General features: G+C 43.8%; 1 protein-coding gene across 2 annotated transcripts; it reads right to left on the minus strand.

Moving 5' to 3' along the window:
* Window positions 1-1,772: 1,772 nt before the first annotated feature.
* On the minus strand, window positions 1,773-23,720 carry WDR86 (WD repeat domain 86). Of its 2 annotated transcripts, XM_058026541.1 has the most exons (7): window positions 23,490-23,720; window positions 20,658-20,799; window positions 18,942-19,181; window positions 18,749-18,857; window positions 9,899-10,034; window positions 4,802-4,905; window positions 1,773-2,915 (listed from the first exon to the last, which is right to left on the minus strand). In XM_058026541.1, the coding sequence occupies exons 1-7, from the start codon at window positions 23,650-23,652 to the stop codon at window positions 2,697-2,699; spliced, it is 1,113 nt and encodes a 370-aa protein (XP_057882524.1). In that variant the 5' UTR covers window positions 23,653-23,720; the 3' UTR covers window positions 1,773-2,696. The 2 variants fall into 2 exon arrangements, with proteins under 2 accessions (XP_057882524.1, XP_057882514.1); XM_058026531.1 differs by having other exon boundaries at window positions 18,749-19,181.

Here is a 23,720-nt window from a genome sequence, read left to right on the forward strand (position 1 = left end):
TCTGTGGTTTTGTAATATCACTTTTCCTGCCGTTCAAGCACTCCTCTGTGCCGGCAACAGACATTCCTCTGCCTGGACGGGGTTTATTCCTTTTCCATGGCTCCACGCTCTCGGTAGAGGGAGCCCAGGCCCCGTCTGGAGCGGTGGGAGCAGGGAAGCGCCGCGCTCTCCACTTCCAGCCAGAACATCAGCGCTGCGTGTGTGACAGTGTCTGCTCAGCCGGGAAATGAGGGCGTGAACTGCTCTGCGCTGCAGGGAGCAGGGCCGTGGTCTGCGGGGTGACTGCTCAGCTCCAGCACAGGGAATGAACGGGCTGCAGCACAGGCTGGGGTTTTACACTGATCCCCCCAGCCAAACACAGCAAAATCCAGGCAGTGATTACACTATTAAAGAATTATTTGCATTTCATTCTTCTCTATCAAGGCAAGCGCGGTAAAAATTGAATGGCTTTGTGTCTCTAGCCTGAAAGCTGAAGGATTTCCAAAGCCAGCAGGATGAGCTTCAGCACCCATTATATCCTGTTTTCTTTCCAGGCCAGCACTGAGGAACCCCTGGACAAAATGCAGAGTGAAAACAGAATACAGAAAAGAATTTAGAATTGAAAACGTGCAAGTCATGGATGTAGTTTTAACAAGAAGGAGGAGGAAACACAGTTTTGCTCCTCCCTTCTGAAACCTCCTGGCATTGGCCAGCCCCTGGGCATGCACTGAAGGCAGCATTGAGCTGCACATGCAGCAATTCTCCTCTTTGAAGTGGCTTGCACAGCAAACTGGCAGCGACAACTTCAGAAGGGAAGGTTTGTCCTTGGGGAATTTAAAATTAGCATCATAACATGCAGTGCTTGTCAGAGCAGCCATTCATCAGTGATGTAACTCTGCCAGAGCAGTTGTAAGTGATCAGCAGAGCAGGAGGCAGTGGCTGAAAGCTGTAAGTTAATTTTGACCGTGCATTTGGAGGCACTGTGATATGTTTAGCAACAGGCAGAAGTGGTAATGACTCACTAATTCCACTTTTTGAGATCTCTCTCTGCTGCTGTGTGCCCAGACAGGCTCTTGTGTCTCACGTCCTGTGTGTTAAGTTTTAAACACAAAATACAGCCCAGGGGCTCTGGGGAACTCCATCCAGCTCCTAAAGGCCTCCTACTTAGTGTTGTCCTCAGAAGCAAAATACAAACAGCTGCATGGCAAGCCAGCAGCAGCTCACTGACACGTGCCACTGAGCCACAATGACCAGCCTGAGAGGTTTGCATTGCAATTAAGGCTGCACAATGCAGACGGCCTCCCAGATTAGTCTCTTGGTAGGCATTTGACAAAATTGAAATGTTGTTTCCTACTAGATGTGGAAACCTGCCAGGTAAGAACTACTGAAGGTGCTTAGCAGGAGAGGAGAGCAGGGCCTGTGATGGGTCTGACCCACTGACACAGAGTTAAGGTGTCAGAACAGGAGGCTTTGGTGCCACCAGGGCAGTGCTGAGTCAGGGCTTGCAGTTCTCTGTCATCCCTGCTGTCCCTTTAGTCTGTGCTTTTGTGTCTGGTCCCCCTTCCCCTGATAGGAGAACTGAGCTTTGGCACTTTGGTGCCTGCTGGGAGGCAGGACAGCTTCACACATACCCAACTCCAACCTCAGCATTGAGGGAAAGGCAAGAAGTGTTCCCAAAAGTGTATATGGGGATTTTTCCCCCTGTTCCATCCATTCTTCTGTGCTCCTACAGCCAGGCCACACCCCTCCCCATATACAAGACAAAAATAAAAACTAGACAGTCAGTTGTCTGGAGATGCCACATGTTTATTAATCCATTCTAAAAAAAAAGGATTACAGCATTTTTATCTTGCTGTAGTACAGAATAAATAAAGCCATAAAAATAAAAACATGTGGTTAGATATTTTTGTACTGGTTCTACAAAGAGTTATATCTGCAAATAGAAAAATATAAGAACCCTTGTTAATTCATGGCTCAGTGGTTATCAGAGAAGGATGAACCTGGAAAAAGACTGGGAAAACTCTTGAGTTTGACTGCTTATCCAATGCTACTGGCAACCTAGCAAGACACAGCTTTGGAAGGAGGAAAGGCAACACACGGTCAGCAAACAGGTGACCTTGGCACAAAAGGGCTGAGGTTTAGCTTGCTCTGTGGGTTATATTTTGTTAAAAAACCAATTAAATTCATTTCTGTCCTACTACTCCCAGCTTCCCAGAGAGAAGTCCAATTTGCTTTAAAGTCCTGCTGCAGAGCCAAGCCCTCCTGCATTGGCCTTGTCAGCCAAGGACTGACCCAAAGGTCAGCTGTGGAGATGGAATTCAAGGCCACCTTTCACTGCCACACTGGGCTGGACAGAGGTCATGGGGCAACAGGAATGGGAAAACATCTCATTAGACACTGGGCAGCCAGAGGTGAAACACCTCTGTGCCAGGGAACTGATGCCAGCAATGATAAGGGAAGTTCCTAATTGCACTCATTGCTTCCTCACCTGAACCACGCTGCCTCCCCTGCTGACCCCAGAGCTGCTCAGCTGAGCCATCCCAGCCACAGGATCTGACCTGAGTCCATCTGGCAGCCACAGAGAATCCTGGCTCTTCCACAGAGGTTCAGACGAAGCCACTTCCCATCTCTTTCCAAGTTCTGGTTTACATGGACACAGTGGTGCAGAAAATCAAAGGTTCAGCTTTGGTCACTGACATCAAGCCTGCTCTGGACAGTCACATCAGTTCAACAGCCTCATGTTCCCCATTCTCCTGCTGTATCATACAGCCAACTTTATTGTTGAAGAGACGAGCCAGACTCCCCTTCTGGGAGCTCCTGCCCTGCACAGACCTCTCCTTCTTCGGGCGCCGCTTGTTCCTCTTGCAGATCCCCCGGATGTCCCAGACCCGCAGCGTGCCGTCGTGGGAAGCTGTGTACAGCAGCTCGTTGTGGATCTGGAACCACAGGGTCACAGCACAATCAAACTGCCAACAATCACAGCAAACACAGCTTGATCCCAACACTTCAGGCCTGAGCTCCTTGCAAGAGCCAGTGTAAATTATCACAAAAGCTGCTGAAGTGGGATGAGACATTACCGAGTCAGGACTCATTTCTCAGCCACTTCACAGAGCCGTAAACAGCAAGAGTTAATAATAACCCAGATCCTCTAGAAAAGCAATGGAGAACTAAACCCAAAGTCAGAGCAGGCTGTGGTTGGGAATTTCTGCTGGAACTGTTTTCAGACTGCTGGTTTTGATGTGCAACTTAAGGAGACAGCAAAATCATCAGCAGCGGGCAGCAGGGGTTCAGGAATGCTTCCTTCTCACTTCCCTTCTTTCTTTGTACTAAATTATAGGTACAATTCCTCCTTCAAACTCCACTGTTCTTCAAAACCTGCAGTAATTTAACTTGGATTCACTGCTGTGGTTTCATTTCCTTCGTGGCCCATTTGCTGCTATTGATAATGTTTCCAATTGCCCTTGTCCTGCCCTGGAAGCCAGCCATCATTCTTGGTGATCTTCCTGTTCCTGTATCAGTCTGCCCACCCCATGGGTGCCCTGTGGTTGCCTGTGACAGTGAGCATCTCCCTGGCTTACATGAAGCACCACACAAGCACCACACCTCTCATCCAGCCCTCATGATTACACCTAAGATCATCTTAAGGTTGCCACTTCTCAGTCTTCTCTCTTCCCAAGTTTTTTTGAAAATTCAATTACAAAGAAGAACAAGACAAAGCCAAGCTTTGGCCTTATCAATACTTGGGGCTGCCCAGGGTGGTTCTATCAGGTACTCCCCAAACACATCCAGATGCCACCTGCTGCACAACAACTGCCCAGCACAAGGAGTTTGCAGTTTAAGATCATCCAGCCACTTGCTAATTCAGAAGAATATCCAAGAGAAAACTGTATTTACAACTTCATGTGCTTGGGATCAACTCCAAAAGGAATTTTATCTCCTCTCTTTTTCTTTGGACTGTCAGCCTGCCAGAATTACCAACAATGTCTCCCATTGTTAATGAAAATCTTCATCCTGCACACAGCTTACACTTACACTCCCAGTGCAGGGAGATGCAGATTCTCAGAGTGGCTGTCCCATCCATGGGAGTGTTCAAGGCCAGGTTGGAAGGGACATTGAGCAACCTGGTCTAGTGGAAAATGTCCCTGCCATGGCAGGGTGGGTTGGAATGGTCCCTTCCAATGCAAACCCCTCTATGATTCCATGGCCTTTGCATGGCCACCAAGGATTACTAATTCCCCCTAATGTAACTATTAAATGCCAGTCTCACTTGAGCCTAGACATTCTGCAAACAACATTAACTTTCAGTTTTAAGCCAGGGGCAGAAACTCCTCGATTTTCCTGGCAGGATGTGGGTCAGATATCACTCCTGAGCTGTTTGGAGATGCCATACCCCCGGGTGCTTTGGGGGACAATGCTATAATTATTCTGCCTGCATAAGGCAGGAACTTCTTTTCCCCTCAGAGCACTGCAAACACTTATCATCAGTGTCTTGTAATGGCAAGAGTCTCATGAGGCTGGAGTCCATTCTGTGCCCCACACAGCATCAGTTCATCTGCCTCAGTTCTCATGGCTGCTTATCCAACCTGACCTGAAAAAACCCCAATCCCAGACATGGGGCTGTCCCTGGGGACTCGTTCCATGGTTTCACTTATCCTTATGATTATTTACAAGCTTTTCTAAAATTACATACAGAATATTCAAGTATTATGCTAGAACAACATCCAATCCAAGACACACAGAACAGTCAGCCACACCAGTTCCCACAACACAAATGAGGGAGCAATCAAAAGGAAGAAACCCCAGCAAGAAAGCCCTTCCTGACCTGGATACAGTTGATGATGAACTTGTGTCCTCGGAAGATCTTCTGCAGGACTCCACTCCTGGAATTGAAAGCTCTTGCACAGGCATCTCCACTTCCTGTGAACACTGACACACAGCCAGATGTGAGCAGCCACATGAGGACAGTTCCTACCAGTTCAAAAATGGACCTAAAACCAGCTCAAAAATGTACCTAAAACCAGCTCCCAGGGGGGCATGACATATCATTTGGATTCTCTCCTCAGACAAACCAGATCATTTTGCTGACCCCAGCATGCTTGACTTGAGTTGTATTTTTTGAAACACTGAACTGATTTAAACCTGAAGTTCCTACACACACCAGCATTTCACTCTACATGTTTCAAGTATCTATTTCTGCTCTTCTCTTCCACAGCTATTTCCCTGCCTGTAATAATTCTAAGCAGGCAATTTACCTCAAGTCTGGTTTTAAGGATTTCCACTCAACCTTTCATTTGTTTTACCAGAGTTATTTACAGCCTTCCATTCAGTACTCCACTGTTTCCATTACTTCTGCTGCTGCAAGAGGGGCAGGGCTGGGGTAACTAAATTGAGCATGACCAGGAATTTTGGCTATTCATCAGGTTTCCTTAGAGCACCTTACATGTTCAAAGAACAATTTCTCAACACTTCAGGTTCTTCACATCAGATCCCCAGACTGCTGCATCCAGGAACTGTAAGGCAGTGTTAATATTTAGATTTTGTACTTAGCAATATGCCCCAAAATGAGCCCATTCATGTGCTTTAAAGGCTACAAACTCTCTTGATAAACACTTCCCTTCAGTTAACCCAAACTCCTCAAGTTTTTCTAGACATAAATATTTCAGAGCTGCAAAAAGCAATATATTCTCTGCTCCCTGCATTTCATGTCTTTGTAAAAGCCACTAGCATGGGAAGATTTTTACAGAATTGGTGTGCCTGGAGCCAACAGATTTCTTATCTTTTAGGAGAAGTCAGGAACTGAATCTCTAAAAAGGGGTGAAAAAATTATCATAGTTGTAAATTCAGGACTATAATAACAAATTAGAGAACTGACTATGTACTGCCACAAGCTTTTTAAATTCAAATGAAACAGCAGGGAGCTGGGCATCTCCTGGGTGCACATCCAAGGAACATCTGGATGTGGAAAATCAATGTCACTTTATATGGGCCACTATAATTCAATTTCCAGCAGAGTCCTGAAAAAGCATCATGTCCCACTCTGCAAATGAGCAGCAACAAAGTAAAGCAGGGAACAGGTACTGATTTTTAACCAGTGAATGGAAATAATTTAATTCTGTTACAGACATGCAGAGGGTAGGAACCAATTAAGAGCTGTTTTCAAGATGCAGCTGCCAGTTTACTTCAGCTGTTGCCATCAGGATTTCCCTTTTGACAGACATCCTTTATATCCTTTGAACTGTCACTCTGCATTTAGGAAGTCTCTCTCCACCTCTGAATTTCAAAGAAGAGCTGTTGATCTAACCCAGATTTAGCTTTTAAATACTTACTTATATATACCACCGGTGAAATAAACAACAACAACAAAATAAAACTAATTTTCATTTTTTACTTAATTTTCATAGACCCTTGGGAGAACAGTTTTGAAAGGTTCCCCTGGAGCTTTTGTAACATGAAAAAAATATAAACCACGTTAAATTTTAAATGGCTGTGCACATACTTTAAGAGAAAAATAATCAACATATCATTAAATAAATTAGATTGAGAACCAGCTGTAATATTCCCTATGCTATTAATTACACAAGCAGACTGAGGAAAGCCACTGGAAACACATTCTGATGATTTAATGCTTAGTTTTCACATCGTTTTAGACTCCCTGTATACTATAAAGTGATTTTGGAAACAGACATGTATTTTTCCTCTCTTTCTTCTACTCTGTTTTCTTATTTAGCCCACAAACCCTTTGGGGCAATGAGCCTTTGGGCTCTGATCAGAGAGAAAGCAGCAGAATTAAGATCTTCTAACAGAAAATTACCACTTCATGGCTGAGATGTTCTTTCATGTTCTTGCACTGGTGCAAATGTGACATAAACCATAACAAACATAATTTAAATAATTTTTTCCACGTTTTTGAGAGGCAGTTCTGATCTGTCCCAGGTGAGCAGATTGTATTTTAAACTGCACTACTTCCAACACTGGTATCCAGTTAACATGTCTTTATAATTCTAATTCTAACAAAATTATTAGATACTGTGGAAATAAGTGATGAATGCACAACAATAATGCAAGCAATCATAGTTTATAAATTAATCCTTAGGGGGAAATTTCCCTCTTTCACTAATTAAAGTGCATATAATGCATTCAAACAAGTTCCTAATATTTTCCCAGAGCTTTTTTTTCTACCCTTGAAGTGGAACAATTTGATACTCCCTGTTTGACACTTTTAGTATTTTTACATTTGATTTAAAACAAGATCTTAAATAACTCTGTAAACTCTCTATCACACTAGCAGGATGTTCTTTGCAGGTCTGACTAAATACAGCAATATTGTCTGCATTTTAATTTAAAAAAAGAGTGTTGTGGATAAATAATGTATGTGTATGGCAGGGACAAGGTGGTAGAATGAGGGGGAAGAGAGAGAAAGCTGCAGAGCTGATGGAGGTGGCATCACATAATGAAACTTTTGTTTGAGCTAAAACTTCCTTTTCTTTACAGTTTGGTCAAGTCTCTACAGGTGGCATGAAGAGCAGGATCAACACTGAAATGTGGAAACCCAGGGCACTGGGAATATTTCCCTGTCTGCCCAGGGCAGCACTGACTTTGATCCTCACTCATAGAGAAAGTTTCCTAAACTTCAGAATAGACCAGAATCCACAGAAGTGTGAAATAGATTATAGAGAGTAGTGTAGGTGTATCACTTAGGTGGGAAATTGAGGTTTTGGGATTTTTAGTGTGTTGTGGATGGAAGCAAGATGGAGGGCACAGTCCTGGGTTTCTTCTTCATGCTTCTTCTTCCTCCTTCTTCTTGGGTTTGGGTGGCATTTTGTAATTGGGTAGAAAAGTCCCATTGTGTGCTCTTTGGGATCAGTTATTGGGTTAAAAGGGAAATAATCCAGGTGTCAGCTCTTAATTGGATAGTTTAGCTATAAAAGACCTTGTAATGAAAGATTGTTGGCCATTTTTGCAGTGATTTTCCAGGGCACTGAGCCTGGTGTGGACAGTGTGCAAAACTCCAGATAAGATAACAATAAAAAAGAACCTGAAGACCAAAAAGATCCAGTGTGTCTCTCTGTCCTGACACAAGACCACTTCAGGAGGGTCTCACCCAACAGGGGAGCCCCCTGAGAGGGCCCAGCCAGAGTCCCAGAAGTCAGGGAATGAGCAACAGGAACCCAGCACTGAGCAACTGCAGCTCTGGAGGTGTCACTAATGAAGGAGACAATCCCTGTCTCCCACCCAGACATTCCTGTTCAGCACAGGATCAGGCAAACATCAGCTTAGCACAGACCACTGGCCTTTGGCTAGTCTTGACAAAATCAATGCTTTGGTTTGTGTCTTTATCATTAAAAGGGGGAAAACACACACACAAAATCATCTGTACTTTGTCTACCAGTGATTATCCCAGATTAAAATTTCTGGTTCATTTCCCTTGCTCTACCTGCCTGCATCTTGGAGCAGTAATAACTTGAAGGTGCCGTGTAGGTTCAGACCCTCTCCCATTTCAGCCTTCTAGCCAACTGTGGAAGCTGAAACCAGCAGAAATTACAACCTGCAGGTAGGGGAGAGTGGGGTAATTCTGCCATGGAGGTGAGGAGAGCTGAAATAACCATAAATTATAAATAAATATTTTACTGTAGAAAATCAGTGATGTGGGGATCATGCTGAAAGGAAGACCAAAACAAGGTTTCCTGGCTAAAATTCTACCTCTGGGCCTGGTTACATGCTATGTTTCCAAATATAATTAGGAAATCAGTTCAGCTCCTGGGTTATAAATACAGTCAGGAAAGCATGGTGCCAGACAACTGCTACTAAACTGTGCAGGTACAACTCTGCTAACGTGCACCATCTTGCACCTGTCAGCTATTTATCACCATCACACTGAGGAGCTGCCAAAAGAGAGATCAAGGCCCAGATAACAACCACTCATTCCATGTGATGTGTTCACTTCAAAGCTGAAGGGAAGAAATCAAAATCAGGGAAGATCTGTGAATGTCTAGGTTAGCTTAAGACAGCCATGGCCATCTCCTTCAGGGTAGGAGAGGAGAGAAGAGAAGGAGAGTTCTTTTTTGGGAAACAAGTGAAGATACATCAAGTCAAATGCCAGAAGCAGAATAAGACCAGGATGACACAGAGAGGTTCACTGATCAAAACAGAGGTGCTGTCTGGCAACCCAAGCCCAGACATGCAGAAGGAAAGCCAGCACAGAGGGATTTAAAGAGGGAAACAGGTTTGATGGTCAGCATATACTGTTATGTCAGCAATAGACACTGATGGACAGAAACCACTGTAAACAGGAGGGCTGAAGGTAGGAGAGCTGAGTCCTGAGCATTAGTAAAGCCTGGCTACTACAGGAAAGTGATTTAGGGAACAAATCCACAAATGATAACAGATAACAGGTAAAGAACTTGTGGAAAATGAGTCTGGGAGATGGTCAGAGCCTCAACATGAAGCCTAACAGTTAGAGAGGAGCAGTGAGCATCTGAGGTGTGATTCTGGCTCAGGACAGGGTGTTACACAGAGCCTACAAGGCAGCAGAGAGGCACAGGGCTGTGTGTCCAGCAGCAGCACTTGCTGTCCCCAGCACACAGCAGAAGCAGGTGACAGACACCAGACTAGTTGAGGTTAAACCACAGAGACACAAACAACCAGACAGCTCAGGATTTAAGCCACATCTCTTGGTGACAGAAACAAAACAACTGCCTCTTCATTTGTGAGAAGAGGGAGGTGGAAAATGGAGAGAAGACCTAGGCTTCCCACATGGAGTGGTGCAGCAGTTTGGTACTGAACATAAACGTGCCAGAGTTGAAAAAAACTGAAAACTTTACAAGTGTTCAAAATTATTCTCCATTAACAACCTTCAATCAAACACAGACATGGCAAAGGAGACTGGAGAGGGCTGGAGAACACAGGAAATGCAACTTACAGATGCCAGCGTGGTATTTCAAAGTGCTAACGCTGTGCTTGTGAGCCTTGTAGGTCTGGATCCGCTCCCCAGTGTCCACAAACCAGCACTTCACCGTCCTGTCCGCGCTCCCCGAGTACAGGTGACGGTTCACCAGCTGAGGGGAGAGAAAAACACATCAGCAAAGGCCTCCCAGGCACCTCTGTGAGAGAGCTGCACTGAAGGGACCCATCCCAAGTCACATTTTCCAGCACAGAGAGCAACAAGCTGCACCTTGAAACAGAGGAGTGGTGAGCAAACCAACCTTGAGTTCTTCATAGTCACATCTCCCATTGATTTCTGGGTCTTAAAACCAGCCCCCAGCTTTCAGAAGACAAAAGCTTAGCCCATGTGCTTGTGCCAGCAGGCAGGGTTCCAGGGAACTTAACAATGCTAACCCTACCTCCATTATCAGTTATATTACTAAAGCCTCAAAAACCCCCCAGCAGCGTTGTTTCTGCAAAGTATATTTGACAAGAACTCTCACCCAATTGTTACTTTTTAATTACAAAAAAGTTCAGAACAATTCTGAGTAACAAAAACTTTTTTAAAAGGTAAATTATATTAAAATCCTACAGACCATAAACCAGGGTTTATGTTTAGTATGATCACTCTGCACAAAGTCAGTATTCAGAAACACTAATACTTCCTTGAAACTGTTGTGTATCTGCATTTCCGCAAGTCTTTTTAGACTGTTATTGAATGATTAAATAAATAATTATCCTGACACAGGTTTTTAAACATCTGCAAGCAGATCATCTTCTGCTGTGTGCTACCCCTCATGACAGCAGGCATCCTGCACGTTGTGGGAACTCACTGGTAGGAAGGATGGGGTTTGTTCCACATAGGACAGAAAATAATGAAAGGAAGGATTGCAGCTGGGGAACAGAGACAGAGAGAAAATAACTGACCTGTGCAAAACTAAAAACCAACCAGTTCACAGTAAACAAGCTACACAAAGCTTGGAAGCTCAGCAAGAAAAAAATTCCATAGTGCATAGAAAAATCTGGCATTCTCTGTATAAAGACATCAATCTGAAGGTTTTCACAGCCATTGCTATGTAGAGCCCAACTCCCACTGAAAGCAGCCAGTCACTCCAACACCCAGCTGTGGCTCAAGGGAAGTTTTATGGACTTGTAGCACTCTCTGTATCAGAGGGATGGAGAGACAGGAGGGAGGACCCTGAGCCCCCACCAAGAAGTGAAATTTGAATGGTATTTGTCCACCAGACACACATATCAGAAGGTTTGAATGACCAGCAGTGCACAAACCCCTGATGCTTCTCCAGTATCTCCAGGAAACCAGCAAATGACAAATCAACTTGTGGTCTTGCTTCTAGAGCACTTTTAAGGGTTGGTTTTCCTGCCACCTTAGATTTGGTCCCCACTCTGTGTCTGTAAGGTTGGAATGTTCACGCTCTTCCATCTCCACTTCCAATCCAAAAAGGAATGACCCCATTCCCAAAAGGCATCAGAAGTGAGCTTGGTACCAAACAGCACTGTTTGTGCTGTGTTACAACGTGAAGCAAAAGGTATTTTAAGATATGAAGCACTACAGTGATGGCACTGGGATAACCCACACAAGAAATGTGAGCAGGCAGACCAAGAGGCTCCCTTGCCACAGCTGCCACCAGCTCAGCTGGAGCAGGACATGCCACACTTCCTCCCAGCAGAACCTGGCCCATGGGAGAGATTTCACAGCTGAATGCCAGGAGCTTGTAAAGCACAAACCACTGTAAAAAGCCAGCAGTACTTTGAAATGTCACTTCCTATTACTTTTAAGCTGTTTTAGAAACAGCATTAATCTACATCTCCATGAGGAGAGAGGATGAATGGCCAGCAGCACTAACAAAACCAAGAACCACAAGTTAGCCTGAGGAAGGACTCTTAAATTTCAGTCTCTCCCTGAACAGGCATGAAGAGCATTGTCATGTGCACCTGCTAAATGGAAGAGGATGCTTGGAGTTGGGATCCTGCTGCGTGGTTTGTGGCCAAGTTGTTGCATTTCTTTTTTAGACATCTTGCTAGCAGCATCAACCCACCCACTGAGCAAGGAAAAACACTAAATTATAACCTCCCACAGGTAAATGCCATTCTGCATTAATGGTACATTAGGTTATACCAGTTCATTTCTACATTTAAGTGGGTGTATCAATGAACAGGAGAGCTGCAGCTTACCTAGATTTGCTAACTTGTTAGATACAAAAATGTTTGAACTTATGTGGGTTTACTCAGGTAATTTATAGCATCAGGATTTTAAGAGCCTTAGAATCATAGAATGGTTTAGGTTGGAAGGGACCTTAAAGATCATCTTGTTCAAAACCCCTGCCATGGGCAGGGACACCTTCCACTATCCCAGGTTGCTCCAAGCCCCTTCCAACCTGGCCTTGAACACTTCCAGGGATGGAGCAGTCAAAGCTTCTCTGGGCAACCTGTGCCTGTGCCAGGGCCTCAGCACCCCCACTGGAAAGAATTTCTTCCTGATCTAAATCTACCCTCTTTCAGTTTAAAGCCATTTCTCCTTGTCCCATCACTCCACAGCCTTGTCCAAAGTCCCTCTTCAGCTCTCCTGGAGCCCCTTTAGGCATGAGAAAGGGGTCTAAGATCTCCCCGGATCCTTCTCTTCTCCAGGCAGAACAACTCAACTCTCTGTGCTTGCCTCCCTCTTCATCATCTTTGCAGCCTCCTCTGGACATGCTCCAACAAATCCATGTCCTTCCTGTACTGAAGACTTCAGAGCTGGATGCAGCACTGCAGGTGGGGTCTCACAAGAGAAGAACAGAGAAGAATCACCTCCCTTGACCTGCTGCCTGTACTGGCTTGGGTGCAGCCCTGGATAGGGTTGGCTTTCCAATGTCTGAGATCTGGTGAGGTGGTCAGCACATGAACCACCTCAATTAAATTCAAAGCCTCTGTGCTGCCCCATGAAACACTAAACACTTCCATGCACCCACCCACCCACCTACCTTCCTTCCTTCCTTCCTTCCTTCCTTCCTTCCTTCCTTCCTTCCTTCCTTCCTTCCTTCCTTCCTTCCTTCCTTCCTTCCTTCCTTCCTTCCTTCCTCAATTTAAGCAGGCAGTGCAGTCTGGCATGGGAAAGGAAGTATTAACAGGTTAAACAATCCACCAGATGCCACAGACTGAGCCTGTAGCAGAGCCAAGAGCAAAAGCCAGGGCAGGCTCTGCCTGTCACACAGCCCCCCATTGCCATGGGATTTTTATAAAACAGCATGAAATGGCTGTCAGTGAAGAAAGCCTTCAAGAGCTCTCAGCTCAGGCTGGAGCTGCAAATCAGATCTGTCTTTAGTGATATGATAGGCATAATCTCATCTAAATTGGTTCACAGCTCCACAGCTAAGGACACCCCCCTTACAGTCACTGTGGTCTAGGGCACAATTCCTCTCATCCTGAGGCACATCTGAAACAGAACGTGCCTTAAAACTCATTATTTCCCATGCCCAACAAGGACAACCTTCTCAGCTGTGGCCAGAATAATTCAGGTGAGGTCACTCCTTACTTGACTAAAGATAGGTCTAGCTTACAACTCCAGCCCAAGCTGCGACACTTCAAATATGTGCATTTATTCTATATTTAAAATAATAATTATCATCACTTACTGTTCCCCCAGCAATAGCACCTCACAAGCTGGCCCCACACTCTGTGGTTTCAGAATGTTTAGCAGACACAGTTACATATTCCAGTCTGTGTCTGCCCAGAGAAGAGGTGACATTTCTAAAGCTGTATTTTCCTTGGCTGGCTTTTGAGCACTTGGCTTCACTTTGGCCTACTGCCCAACACAGGTCCTGACCACAGAACACCACGGCCAGGCAAGGACACCTGCAGCAGTGTGGACAACACAGAACAGATTTGCAGCTCAGATACCAATGGGCTGAGTGGACATTTCAAACCCATGTAGCTTCAAAAACATTAAAAACCTGATAAAAGTTTGATGCCCAGTTCTAAAGCCTCAGTCAGCAGAAAAAAAAAAAAAAAACATTGCATTGATATTTGCAATTCTGGATTGTTAATTTTTCTCATGAGAAATTTTGCTTTGAACCAGATGGAACACTGACATGTGAATGGAGAAAATTTGTCTTAATCCTCGACCCAAAGTACTGGACATGTAACTATTCCTTGAAAAAGTTCAGTCAAACTGCTTGTGAGTTGCAGAGTAACAGCAGTAGCAGAAGACTAGTTGTAAACACTTGAGTAGTTACAGGTCTCATTAATAAGAGAAAACCTTGGTTGTAGCCCACAAACACACCAGAATTTTAATAAAGAACAAATTATCACGTCCAGGGTTGGTTTTCAAGACAATCACAACCCTATTGCTTCACAAGCTTGGCTGAACTGCATAAATGCAGCAGCTTAAGCCAACCTCTACCTGTAAAAATGCCAAAAAATATCTGCAAAAGAGCTGTTTAGCAGATATTTCAACCTTATAGGAATGGACTTTGCCCTCCTGATTACCCTTTGCTATGAGAAACAAGTTTTGGAGAGCCAAGGAGAGGCAATTAGTTCTCCAAAGAGATTTGGACACATCCTTTTGGTGAGGGTCAGTGCACTCAGACTGGCCCTCATGAGCTTCAGGATGAGCTCACATGAGCAGCCACAAACCCCATCACCAGCTTATTCTTCTCATAGGGGTCAGTGTTCCTACAATCTGGAATTTGGGTCTTCTGTTCACAGCCACTTCTAAGTCAAGAATCACCAAGCTGGACCAATGTCAAGATACAAGTATGTAAGCCTTGGGCTGAGTTCAGAGTTTCAGGATCCCATTCAAACCACATCCATTTTAACAAGCTAACAAACTCCCTGAGGGCAAGAAATTGTTGGGGTTTTTTTTCCTGAGAATCCATCTAGAATGAGCTCTCTGGGCTGGCTGTTAAGAGAATGTTTTTCAACTTTTTTACTGCAGTACAAAGTGATGGCTCCGTGTTTTGTTCTTACAGGTGTTGAACAACTTCACGTTCCACTCATTCACATCTTCATCCTCTGATGCAACAAATACAAACACAAACTGCAAAAAATATGTGAATTTAACTGGTGTGGCAAGAAAACATTTTTGTCCCCGTGATCACAACAGTTGAGCACATAAACAGAATTCAGGCAGTGGCTTTGTTCAAAGCATTCTTTTCTTCTAGTCAGCTTTAAAAGGCAACTGAAGGGAATGGTCCAAACAAAGGAACTTTTGCAGGAAAACTAGAAGCAAGCCCTTGCCCACTCATGTTCATGTTCTTCAAAAGGGAGTTTTCTTGCAAGAATGTTTGCAGTAGGATCCAAGCTAAATTCCAAGCTGGATCATTTCTCTCTGCCAGCTTTTGGCAGCACAATTTTGATAAATACTCAGAGGCAGAACAATCAGCAATAGACAAAGCAATCCTTGTGAACAGTTTGCAAAGCTACTTAGGAGAGACATTTAGAGAAACACACGCAAGTAAATATTTAAATCAGGGTTATTCAGCCTATTGCAGGCAGACATTAATGAAAATGCATATTTGACTATTAATTGCAAATACTGGTCTCTAGCCAGGCCTGAAATTTTAAGTGGAAGAATGAGCATGAGCTATGTGGTTACACTCAGCCCACCCTTGCTTTTTCCCATCGCTTCCTATAAAATCTCATTATTGGCTCTTCTATGAAGAGGGAGCTCCCAAAACAGCTGCTGTACTTTGTCTGCCAAGCCATCAACACACTGCAGGAGGAGGAGAGTGAAGAGTTCTGGCTGCTCCACTGTGAGTTACCTTGCCTGACTGGGAAAGTCAAGGAATCAATGCTGCCAAAGCACCTAACACAGCTCCCACAGCAGATAGAAAGTTCTCCCAGCAAAACCCCTCTCAGTCCAGTTTAAATGGTGGAAGGAGGAGAAAAATGGCATTGTGCCAAGCTGCAGAACCCCTGTGGCAGCAGAGCACACGAGGGGGGTTCAGCTGGTCACCTTCACCAGCCCGAGCCCCAGACAGCAGCACAAGCCTGGGGAACAGGGCAGCTCAAGCTCATCACTGCCCTGCCCAGAGCCACCAAGGACAGGCACAAGGGAGAGCCCCAAATCCACCAACACTTTCTGTTCTGCCATGCTAGATGAGAGTTGTTTCCAGGCTCCTCTACTTACACTACCTGGAACAACACTTTAAAGGATCTTAGAGCAACATGGGAATGTTCAAAATCTGAACCTGTCTGGGGCATCACCCCTCTCTGCTTTCCACACACCAGCAGTGCAGGAAGCAGGGTGGAAAACATGGGTGTGCTTTATGGCTGTCTACCCAGAAAACTCCCTCAAGAAGCTCCAGGAATTTCCATTCACTGCTCCAGTAACACTGTTGGTGTTTACTGTAAAGCAATGGGAGATGACTGGAACAGGCCAGACCTAATTTGCAGCAGTTCAGAACATCCTGGGGCATTCCCATCAATAACAGCTTTTTAAAGTTGGGGAAAATATGGTCTCAATATCCAAATTTTTCCTGATCTGTGTCCAGGATGAGAAATCACACTGAGCATTTCTCAAACTTTTTGAAAGGTCATCCTCCCTTAGGGATCTTTATTTTAATAAATAAAATGAAAAGAAGTCTTTATTTTTTCCTTCCCTTTTTTTCTCCCCACACAAGCATTGTACCACCCAGAGAACAGGTAACTGCCTTCAATTGCTGGCACCAACTCAGCTCCTCCAGGACAGCAGAGTGAAAATCTGATGCAATTAGCAGCTCACTGCTGCACTGAAGAAAATGAATTACTGTCAACAATTAAAACTTCTGGCTACTGTGGGCAACTCACAACTACCTCCCAGTGCTTCCTGACCCAGGGTTTGAAAAATACCATCCCAGCTCATTGCCACAGATTCCAACACTGTCACTAGGAAGCCTGAGGCAAAAAAAGGCCCCAAAAGCTTTCTGAGAACAAAACAAAAATTAATAATAAAAAACACACCTCTATTCAGGAAGTTTCCTTTCTGTTGAAACATCTTTGTACAGATTCTGGTGATTGACCCCGTTCTAAAAGAATGAAAATACCATGTGGGCTGTGCAGTGGCAGCCAAGTGGAACAGAAGGGACAGTGTTGAACCCAGAAAGGCAGAGGGAGGAATTAGGAAAGATGGACAGCCTAAAGCCATTCACCAGCAGGGACTGCTTAAGCTGGGCTAAGTTAGAGAGGCCTGGACACTAAATGCTCTCTGTAGGGGCTGTTTGTACCTCAGCTGGACCCTCCCAGCCCCAAACATTAACTGGTGATGAGAGAAGAGAGGGGCTACCAGTCACTCCAGAAGATTTGGCCAGGACTGCTGCCAACACAGTCTTGGCAGCAGCAGCAGTCTTGTGTACTCTGAATTGTTCAGGTTTTCCAAATAGATGTATTGGTTTTGCTTTTCTTCTCCCCTGCAAGAAGTTCTGTTTGTTTAAAGCCATTGCTTAACTCTGTGCTCACAGGCATTGCTCATTCCTGAGCATTCAAAGGGCATAATTGAATTTCCCAGGCTTCTGGGAGAGGGTCAAGCCAGCTTTGTGTAACAATTTTAGCAAGAACCCAATTAAATTAAGGCAAGCTCTGTTGTTGCCAATCTGTGCCTTGGAGAAGGGTTACAATTAAACAACAAAACATAGCGTGACACTAAGGACAGCAGCAGATTTACTTCAGCATCCTCAGAGTATATTACCACAATATCATAAAAACAAGATTTAACACTGAGAACTTACCCAAGCAAGACAAACATTACTCCAGGGCAATATGATATTGTGTGGGGTTTTTTTCCTATTCTTTTCTAAAAGTGAAGGAAATCAGAATTCCTTCAGTATTCCCAGGTTTTTAGTCTTCTAGTGTCAGCTGTGACTACCTTATTTAGAAACAAAGGCAACTTTTATTAAACAGCTATTAAAGATACATCCTGTGGCCTCTGTAAGGGAAAAAACTTATGGAAAACAAACACAAACAGGGAGATCAGGGAGAAAAGCTTCTGTCATTAACTTCAGCCTGACACATCCATGTATAAACATTTAAGCTGACCTGAAACTGAGTGACAGACCAGCATGTACTCTCTTTAAATGCACTATTAGCATTTTCTGGTGGATAATGAGCTTGTGGATAACTATCATTCCCCTCTTGCTTCATCTGCCTGACCTCCTCCTCCCCCCTGCAATGTTAACAAAGTTGGCAGCATTCAATAGAAAAATACTGCAAATAGAAAAACAGAGTATAGTTTTTCAGATCTCATTACATTTTTTCTCTCTCTCCTCCATCATTTCCTGATTTCTCTCCCCCATGCTCTGCTTCTCTTTTCCATTTTTCTTGCCCATTTTCTTGTCTTGGCCATCTGTTTCTTCTTTATTTTTTCTCACATGTTGTCTGTGTGGTCTTTAATGTAGGATTTGTTTCAGCTTTATGCTTTCCTCTTACCTTTTGCCCACAGTTTTGGGTTGGGTTTTTTGAAGTTATCTGGTTTACTGACTGTTTTTCCCTTCCCCTTTTTAAATTACCTGACCCTGTGTTACTTGTTCAGGTTATTTTCTTCAAAGTCTGGTGAGCCTGACTACACAATCCCACTCACTTGAACAGTGCTCTCAGCACACCTACCCATGAGTTCCATGACCTAGTGGAATTTAAATAGATATTTAGCTAGAACTTAGACCAGGGCAGCCACCAGAAAATAAGAGGAGATCACTAAGTGTTTTAGAGGGTTTGTCTCAAGACCAGAGAGTACTATTATTTTGTTAGTACATAAATATTTAAGCTAATCATTTATAATCTGTCTCAGAAGAGCTTCTTTATGAATGAAAACTAACTGAGACCCACATGAGTTAAGGCACAGACACACAAAGGCCCTCAAGGAAGCCTCTGCCCTTACCTCTAGGCAAATGACTGATCCTTGGTGCTCTTTGAAGACTTTCAGCTGCTCTCCAGTGACAATGTTCCAGGTCCTGATGGTGTAATCCGTGCTGCCAGAGAACAGCTCCCTGTTTGGTGCATCAAGGATAAGGCATAAGACGGCCCCAGTGTGTCCCAGCAGGGTCTGGTAGCAGCGCCCGCTGGACACCCACCAGACCTTCACAGTGCAGTCCGTGCTCCCTGTCACCAGCAGGTCCCTGCTCACTTTCTCCTCCTCCTCCTCTTCCTCCTCCTCCTCTTCCAGCACATCCCTGGAGGAATAGTGAGCTAGGGTCAGCACACAGTTCCGGTGGCCCCGGAATTCCTGGATTTGTTTCTCCTTGTCCACGCTCCAGCAGCGAGCTGTCCTGTCATAGGAGCCACTGAAGAGATAGTCCTTAGCAACCAGGATTCTGCAGAAAATAAAGGTCGTGCATGTGAACAGTGTTGTTCTTTTTTCATAACCATCTTTTGTCACAGTTTCAGTACTCCTGAGTTACCTTGCCTGACTGGGAAAGTCAAGAAATCAGTGCTGCCAAAGCACCACACACAATTCCCACAGCAGCATGGACATAACATCTTTGGCATTTTAAAAAATCAAGCACTTCCCTGTTTCTACTTTTAAAATTGAGATCCCTCATACAAGTATATTGATGCAGATATTTTTACAATATGGCATTGTAACTTTGTGCATTTTGTTTTGCTAAAATTCCTTCCAGCAAGGAATATGAACTTTCAGAAGTTATATATAATACCGAGAAGTTTGTTTTGTTGTTTGGTTTGCGTTTGTTGGGTGCTTTTTTAATTAGCTCCTTCTTGTTAATTATTCACTAATATTTCTTTATTAAAAATTATTTTTAAACAGACAAAACAACAACAAAGCAACAAAACAACATTCCAGGAATCCGAACTGTAACTTACAGTGTCCAAAATAACCATCTTTCCATCATCAAATAAGGAGAGTGTGAGAAAAAAAAATATGCTTAATTTCACTTAGCTCAGGATCTCAAAAAAGGTAAAGCATGAGCACTCATCTTATTACATAATTGAAGAGCAAACCAAAGATTGCACCTCAGGAATTCAAGTTCCTGGGCCTTCAAAATAATGAGTTGTAGTTGCACAAACATACAAAACCAGAAAAAAAATCTACAGCTCATATTTCCAAACCAGAGATAGGAAACATCCATAACCTGCCTTCTTTGTCAGCTGAGCTTGGTCCTCTGGAACCTTTCAAACAGGCAACAAAGTCATATGAATGGGGAACACATTTCCCTTTTGCTGATTCAAGCAAAAATCAGGCCTGTGCCAAAACACAGAACCAGCCTTCCTAACTATTTACAGAATCTCACTACACATCATATGTGTTTTGAGTTTAGAAAGGAACTAAAAAGCCCACACACCCACCAGAAAAGAAATGTTAAAAAAATGCCAATCTTTGACTGCTCTATTTGCCATTAATTAAATCCAGTCCAACTATTAATAAGCACTTTAAATGGAAAGTCCAATCAGCCACACACAGTAAGTTTATTATTAAACTTCATTTGACCAAAAAGGAATGATAATTACAGAAAAATCCCTGACTTTATCCCTCTTGCTGACACAAAAGCTCGACAGGATGTTTTTAAACCTATTTATCAGCAGCATCTGTTATCAATTGGATCATTTCTTCTGGAATTCCATTCCTAGCCCTGGATTCCATTCCCCTGCTGTGTGCCTTTCATTTCTCTCCTATCTGTGTCAGCAGTGTTGCTAGAAAAACCAATCACTGCAGCACAGAACACGAACTCAGAGGTTTCCACAGCCCCTTTCATGGGTGTAGCAGTGGGGAAACGCAGGGGAATGATGGAGTGTGTGATGGCAGATGACAGGAGCACGGGGGGACAGCCCACCTGTTGACAATGGAAGTGTGGCCTCGGTAAATGGCCAAGCACTGCCCGGTCACCACGTCCCACTTGCGGATGGTGTGGTCGGCGCTGCACGTGAAGGCAGCCTCGTTCTCCAAGTGGCAGAAGGTGATGTAGCTCTCGTGTCCTGGGAATAACAAAGGGAATCGGTCACTGTGAGTGCAGAAAGGACAGGTCAGTCCAGCTCTTCTCCTTAGCCAAAAGAAAAATGCAAACAAACATAGCAGAACTCCGGTTTTAAATGCACCGCCGTGCTTTTCACGCTTAAAGATTTGTGTAAAACACATTTCAAGTCACGGCAGGAAACTTCACTGATATCAGGGTTAAGTGAAAGAGTAAAACTGTGCAGTTCCACCAAGTAGGTAAATCAAACAGTGTTACAAAAATGTAATGAGATAGACTAATATCGATATAATAAAACTCAGACTAATGAAGTTTGAAACCAGTAAAAAAACAGCTTATTTTTAATTAAAAAATGTTTTTGCCTCCTTCTTCTGAAAGCAGGGAGAAAAAGGCAGCATTTCAACCCAGCCCACCAATTGTCAGGACACAGCCGTAAATCAAAGCAAGAAACTCTGAGAAAATGACCTGAGACTTACCAGCAAGTTTGGTTTCATTGTCCAGGCAGAATGAAAAGCAAACAAAAAGACATACCAAGTAAATAGCCAGCCAATACTTTCCCCCACATGACTAAACCCCACAATTTTCTAAGTATAAGTATTCCTTTAAGGAAAAGAAAGGGAGGGAGGGAGGATTAGAGCACAATTGTTTACACAATATGTAGAGTACACAGGGATTCTACAGTTACAATAAAAAGAGACACAACCACTGCTTTAAAAATGTCACACTGACAAACAAGGCAACACCAAAAAAAAGGAATCAATATTGCCACCTCAAGCTTTTGCTAGTGCTTAGCAAGATGTGTCATTTTTCTATTGTAATATTAAATTTTTCTATTGTAATATTAAAGGCACCACATGTAAAAATCACCTTAGGATTCAAGTCCCAGCCTCTTGTGTGAAGTTGCTGTCACCTATCTAATCATTGGACTACTATTACCTTGCACTCTTCTGCTTTAACATTTACACTGAAAGTTTTTAGGAGCAGAACTGTTTCCTCTTAAGTCACTATTTACAACAGTGACAGTCATGGCTGAAGTTGGTGGGCCCTACTGTGACTCAAATACTATTCTTTGAGGAAAAAAAGAAAATAAATAAATGAAAGAAGGACAGTTGTGATTAAAGAGAGACAGATGGACAAAGGTAACAGTAAAGCAGAATGTTGTAAAATAAAGAGATGGTAAAAAAAGTGAGGGAAAGCAGACTGCCCAGTAAAACACTGTTTCACTGACTGCAAAAAACAGATTTCAGTACAATTCCTGAAGTTTAAAAGCCTTGTTGTAGTTCAAAACAAACCAGAATCCATGTTACAAACATATGGCTTGTTTCCTCTAAAACAACTTCATCAGATGCCAAAAATTAAACAGATCACCAGGGCTATAAGCAAAACTACACTCGTTCTCCCATATTTGTGAAACTTTTTGCAAAGCAGCCTGAATGGATCAGGTTTCAATCAGTGGGATTTTTCTCACAGCATCATGCAATCCAGCTCTGAGATCAAAACAGCATCTTGGTTACTGCACCAAAGTCTGCCAGGCAGATTTTAACCATCAGGAATACTTGACCCACACACAGGGTGCCAAAACCCCATGTGGCAGACAAGGTCTGGTGCTGGTCTGGCCAAAAGCTGCCACCACTCAAGTCTGCTGGTTGTGCTGTGGTGGAGCTTGAAACTGCATTAGAGATACAGGTTTATCAGTAATTATAGCTTGTAAAATTAAAATTGACATGACAACTGTGTGCCTGCATAATTATAAAATACATACAATTATCTGATTTGACTGGCAGCTCACAAACCACCCAGCCCAACCTTCTTTAGAGTTTACCCCAAACACTGGCAGATTCCATAATAATGGATGCTATCCAATACATTTTTCTTTCTAGTTTAAAGGGATTTCTAAGCCTAAAGCAAATGCAGTGAGTTTTCCAGAAGCTAGAACCATGGCAGGATGTGGGGAAGAAAGACAATAATCCATAGTGAAAAACAAGCAAGCAAGAAAACAAACAACAAGGAAATCACAGCAATGTGATTTCTTCTTTGGAAGAAAAAAACATTAGAAATTCCAAATTTAACAGCTTCTTTTTTCTGTAGGAAAAGAACATTCGTGGGAATACAAATATCTTTAGCCCACATCTAGACTTTTGCATGTCCACTGTCTCCATTTTTTTTTCTTTTCAATTACTGACTTGCCAGTCTAAGGATAATAATTTTTTTTTTTTTTAATGTAAAATGAATTTAAATTGAAAAAGCCCAGCAATTAACATTTCTGTGTGTCAGATGAGGAGGGAAAACAGAAGTAACCTATTTAGCAAGGTTCCTTGCCAGACTTGTGGGTCAAGAGGTTCTAAATAAAGACCACCTGGAAATGAGATGATTAAAAGGACCAAAAAAAAAAAAAAAAAAAAAAAAAGGAGAGAGAATAACAGAAAGTCAGTGTTTTTTCACAGGGTAAAACAGGGCTTTTAGAAAGTGACATAAGTTAAACTTCGCACACCCTGAGATAAAAGGATCCGTGCATTCAGTCGCGCTGATAACCTGTTTTGGGTTGAAACAGCTCCTGCTGAACGCTGCCGTAACAAGCACCAAATCAAAACCAGCATGATTCTGGCTGCCCGCAGGGACTGAGCGAGAGCAGAACACGCTGAGTGGCCCGTGCCATGCTCGGACCCAGGGCCCAGGCGAAAGCCGCTGCCGTACCTTGGAAGTGGCCGTGGCACTGGCTGTCGGCCGTGCTCCAGAGCCGCGCCGTGCCGTCCTCGCTGCCCGTGAGCAGCCGCTGCCCGTCGGGGCTCAGGCTCAGCCAGTTGATGCCGCCTTGGTGATCCGTGCAGACCTTCACGGCCGAGCCGCTGTTGCCCATCGCGCCGCAGATCACGGCACACCGTGGGGCTCCGGAGCTCCGGCCGTGCCCCACAGACCGGCTTCTGC

Source organism: Melospiza georgiana, chromosome 1 (assembly GCF_028018845.1).
Source record: "Melospiza georgiana isolate bMelGeo1 chromosome 1, bMelGeo1.pri, whole genome shotgun sequence".
Classification (NCBI taxonomy): Eukaryota; Metazoa; Chordata; class Aves; order Passeriformes; family Passerellidae; genus Melospiza; species Melospiza georgiana.

Excerpts from the sequence above, each read along its gene's own strand:
- WDR86 (XM_058026531.1), bottom strand. The coding sequence starts at position 23,652 with ATGGGCAACAGCGGCTCGGCCGTGAAGGTCTGCACGGATCACCAAGGC. Across the intron at positions 20,800-23,489 it reads GTGCCACGGCCACTTCCAAG|GACACGAGAGCTACATCACC; the intron begins GTACGGCAGCGG and ends TGTTATTCCCAG. Across the intron at positions 2,916-4,801 it reads TCATCATCAACTGTATCCAG|ATCCACAACGAGCTGCTGTA; the intron begins GTCAGGAAGGGC and ends CTGTGGTTCCAG.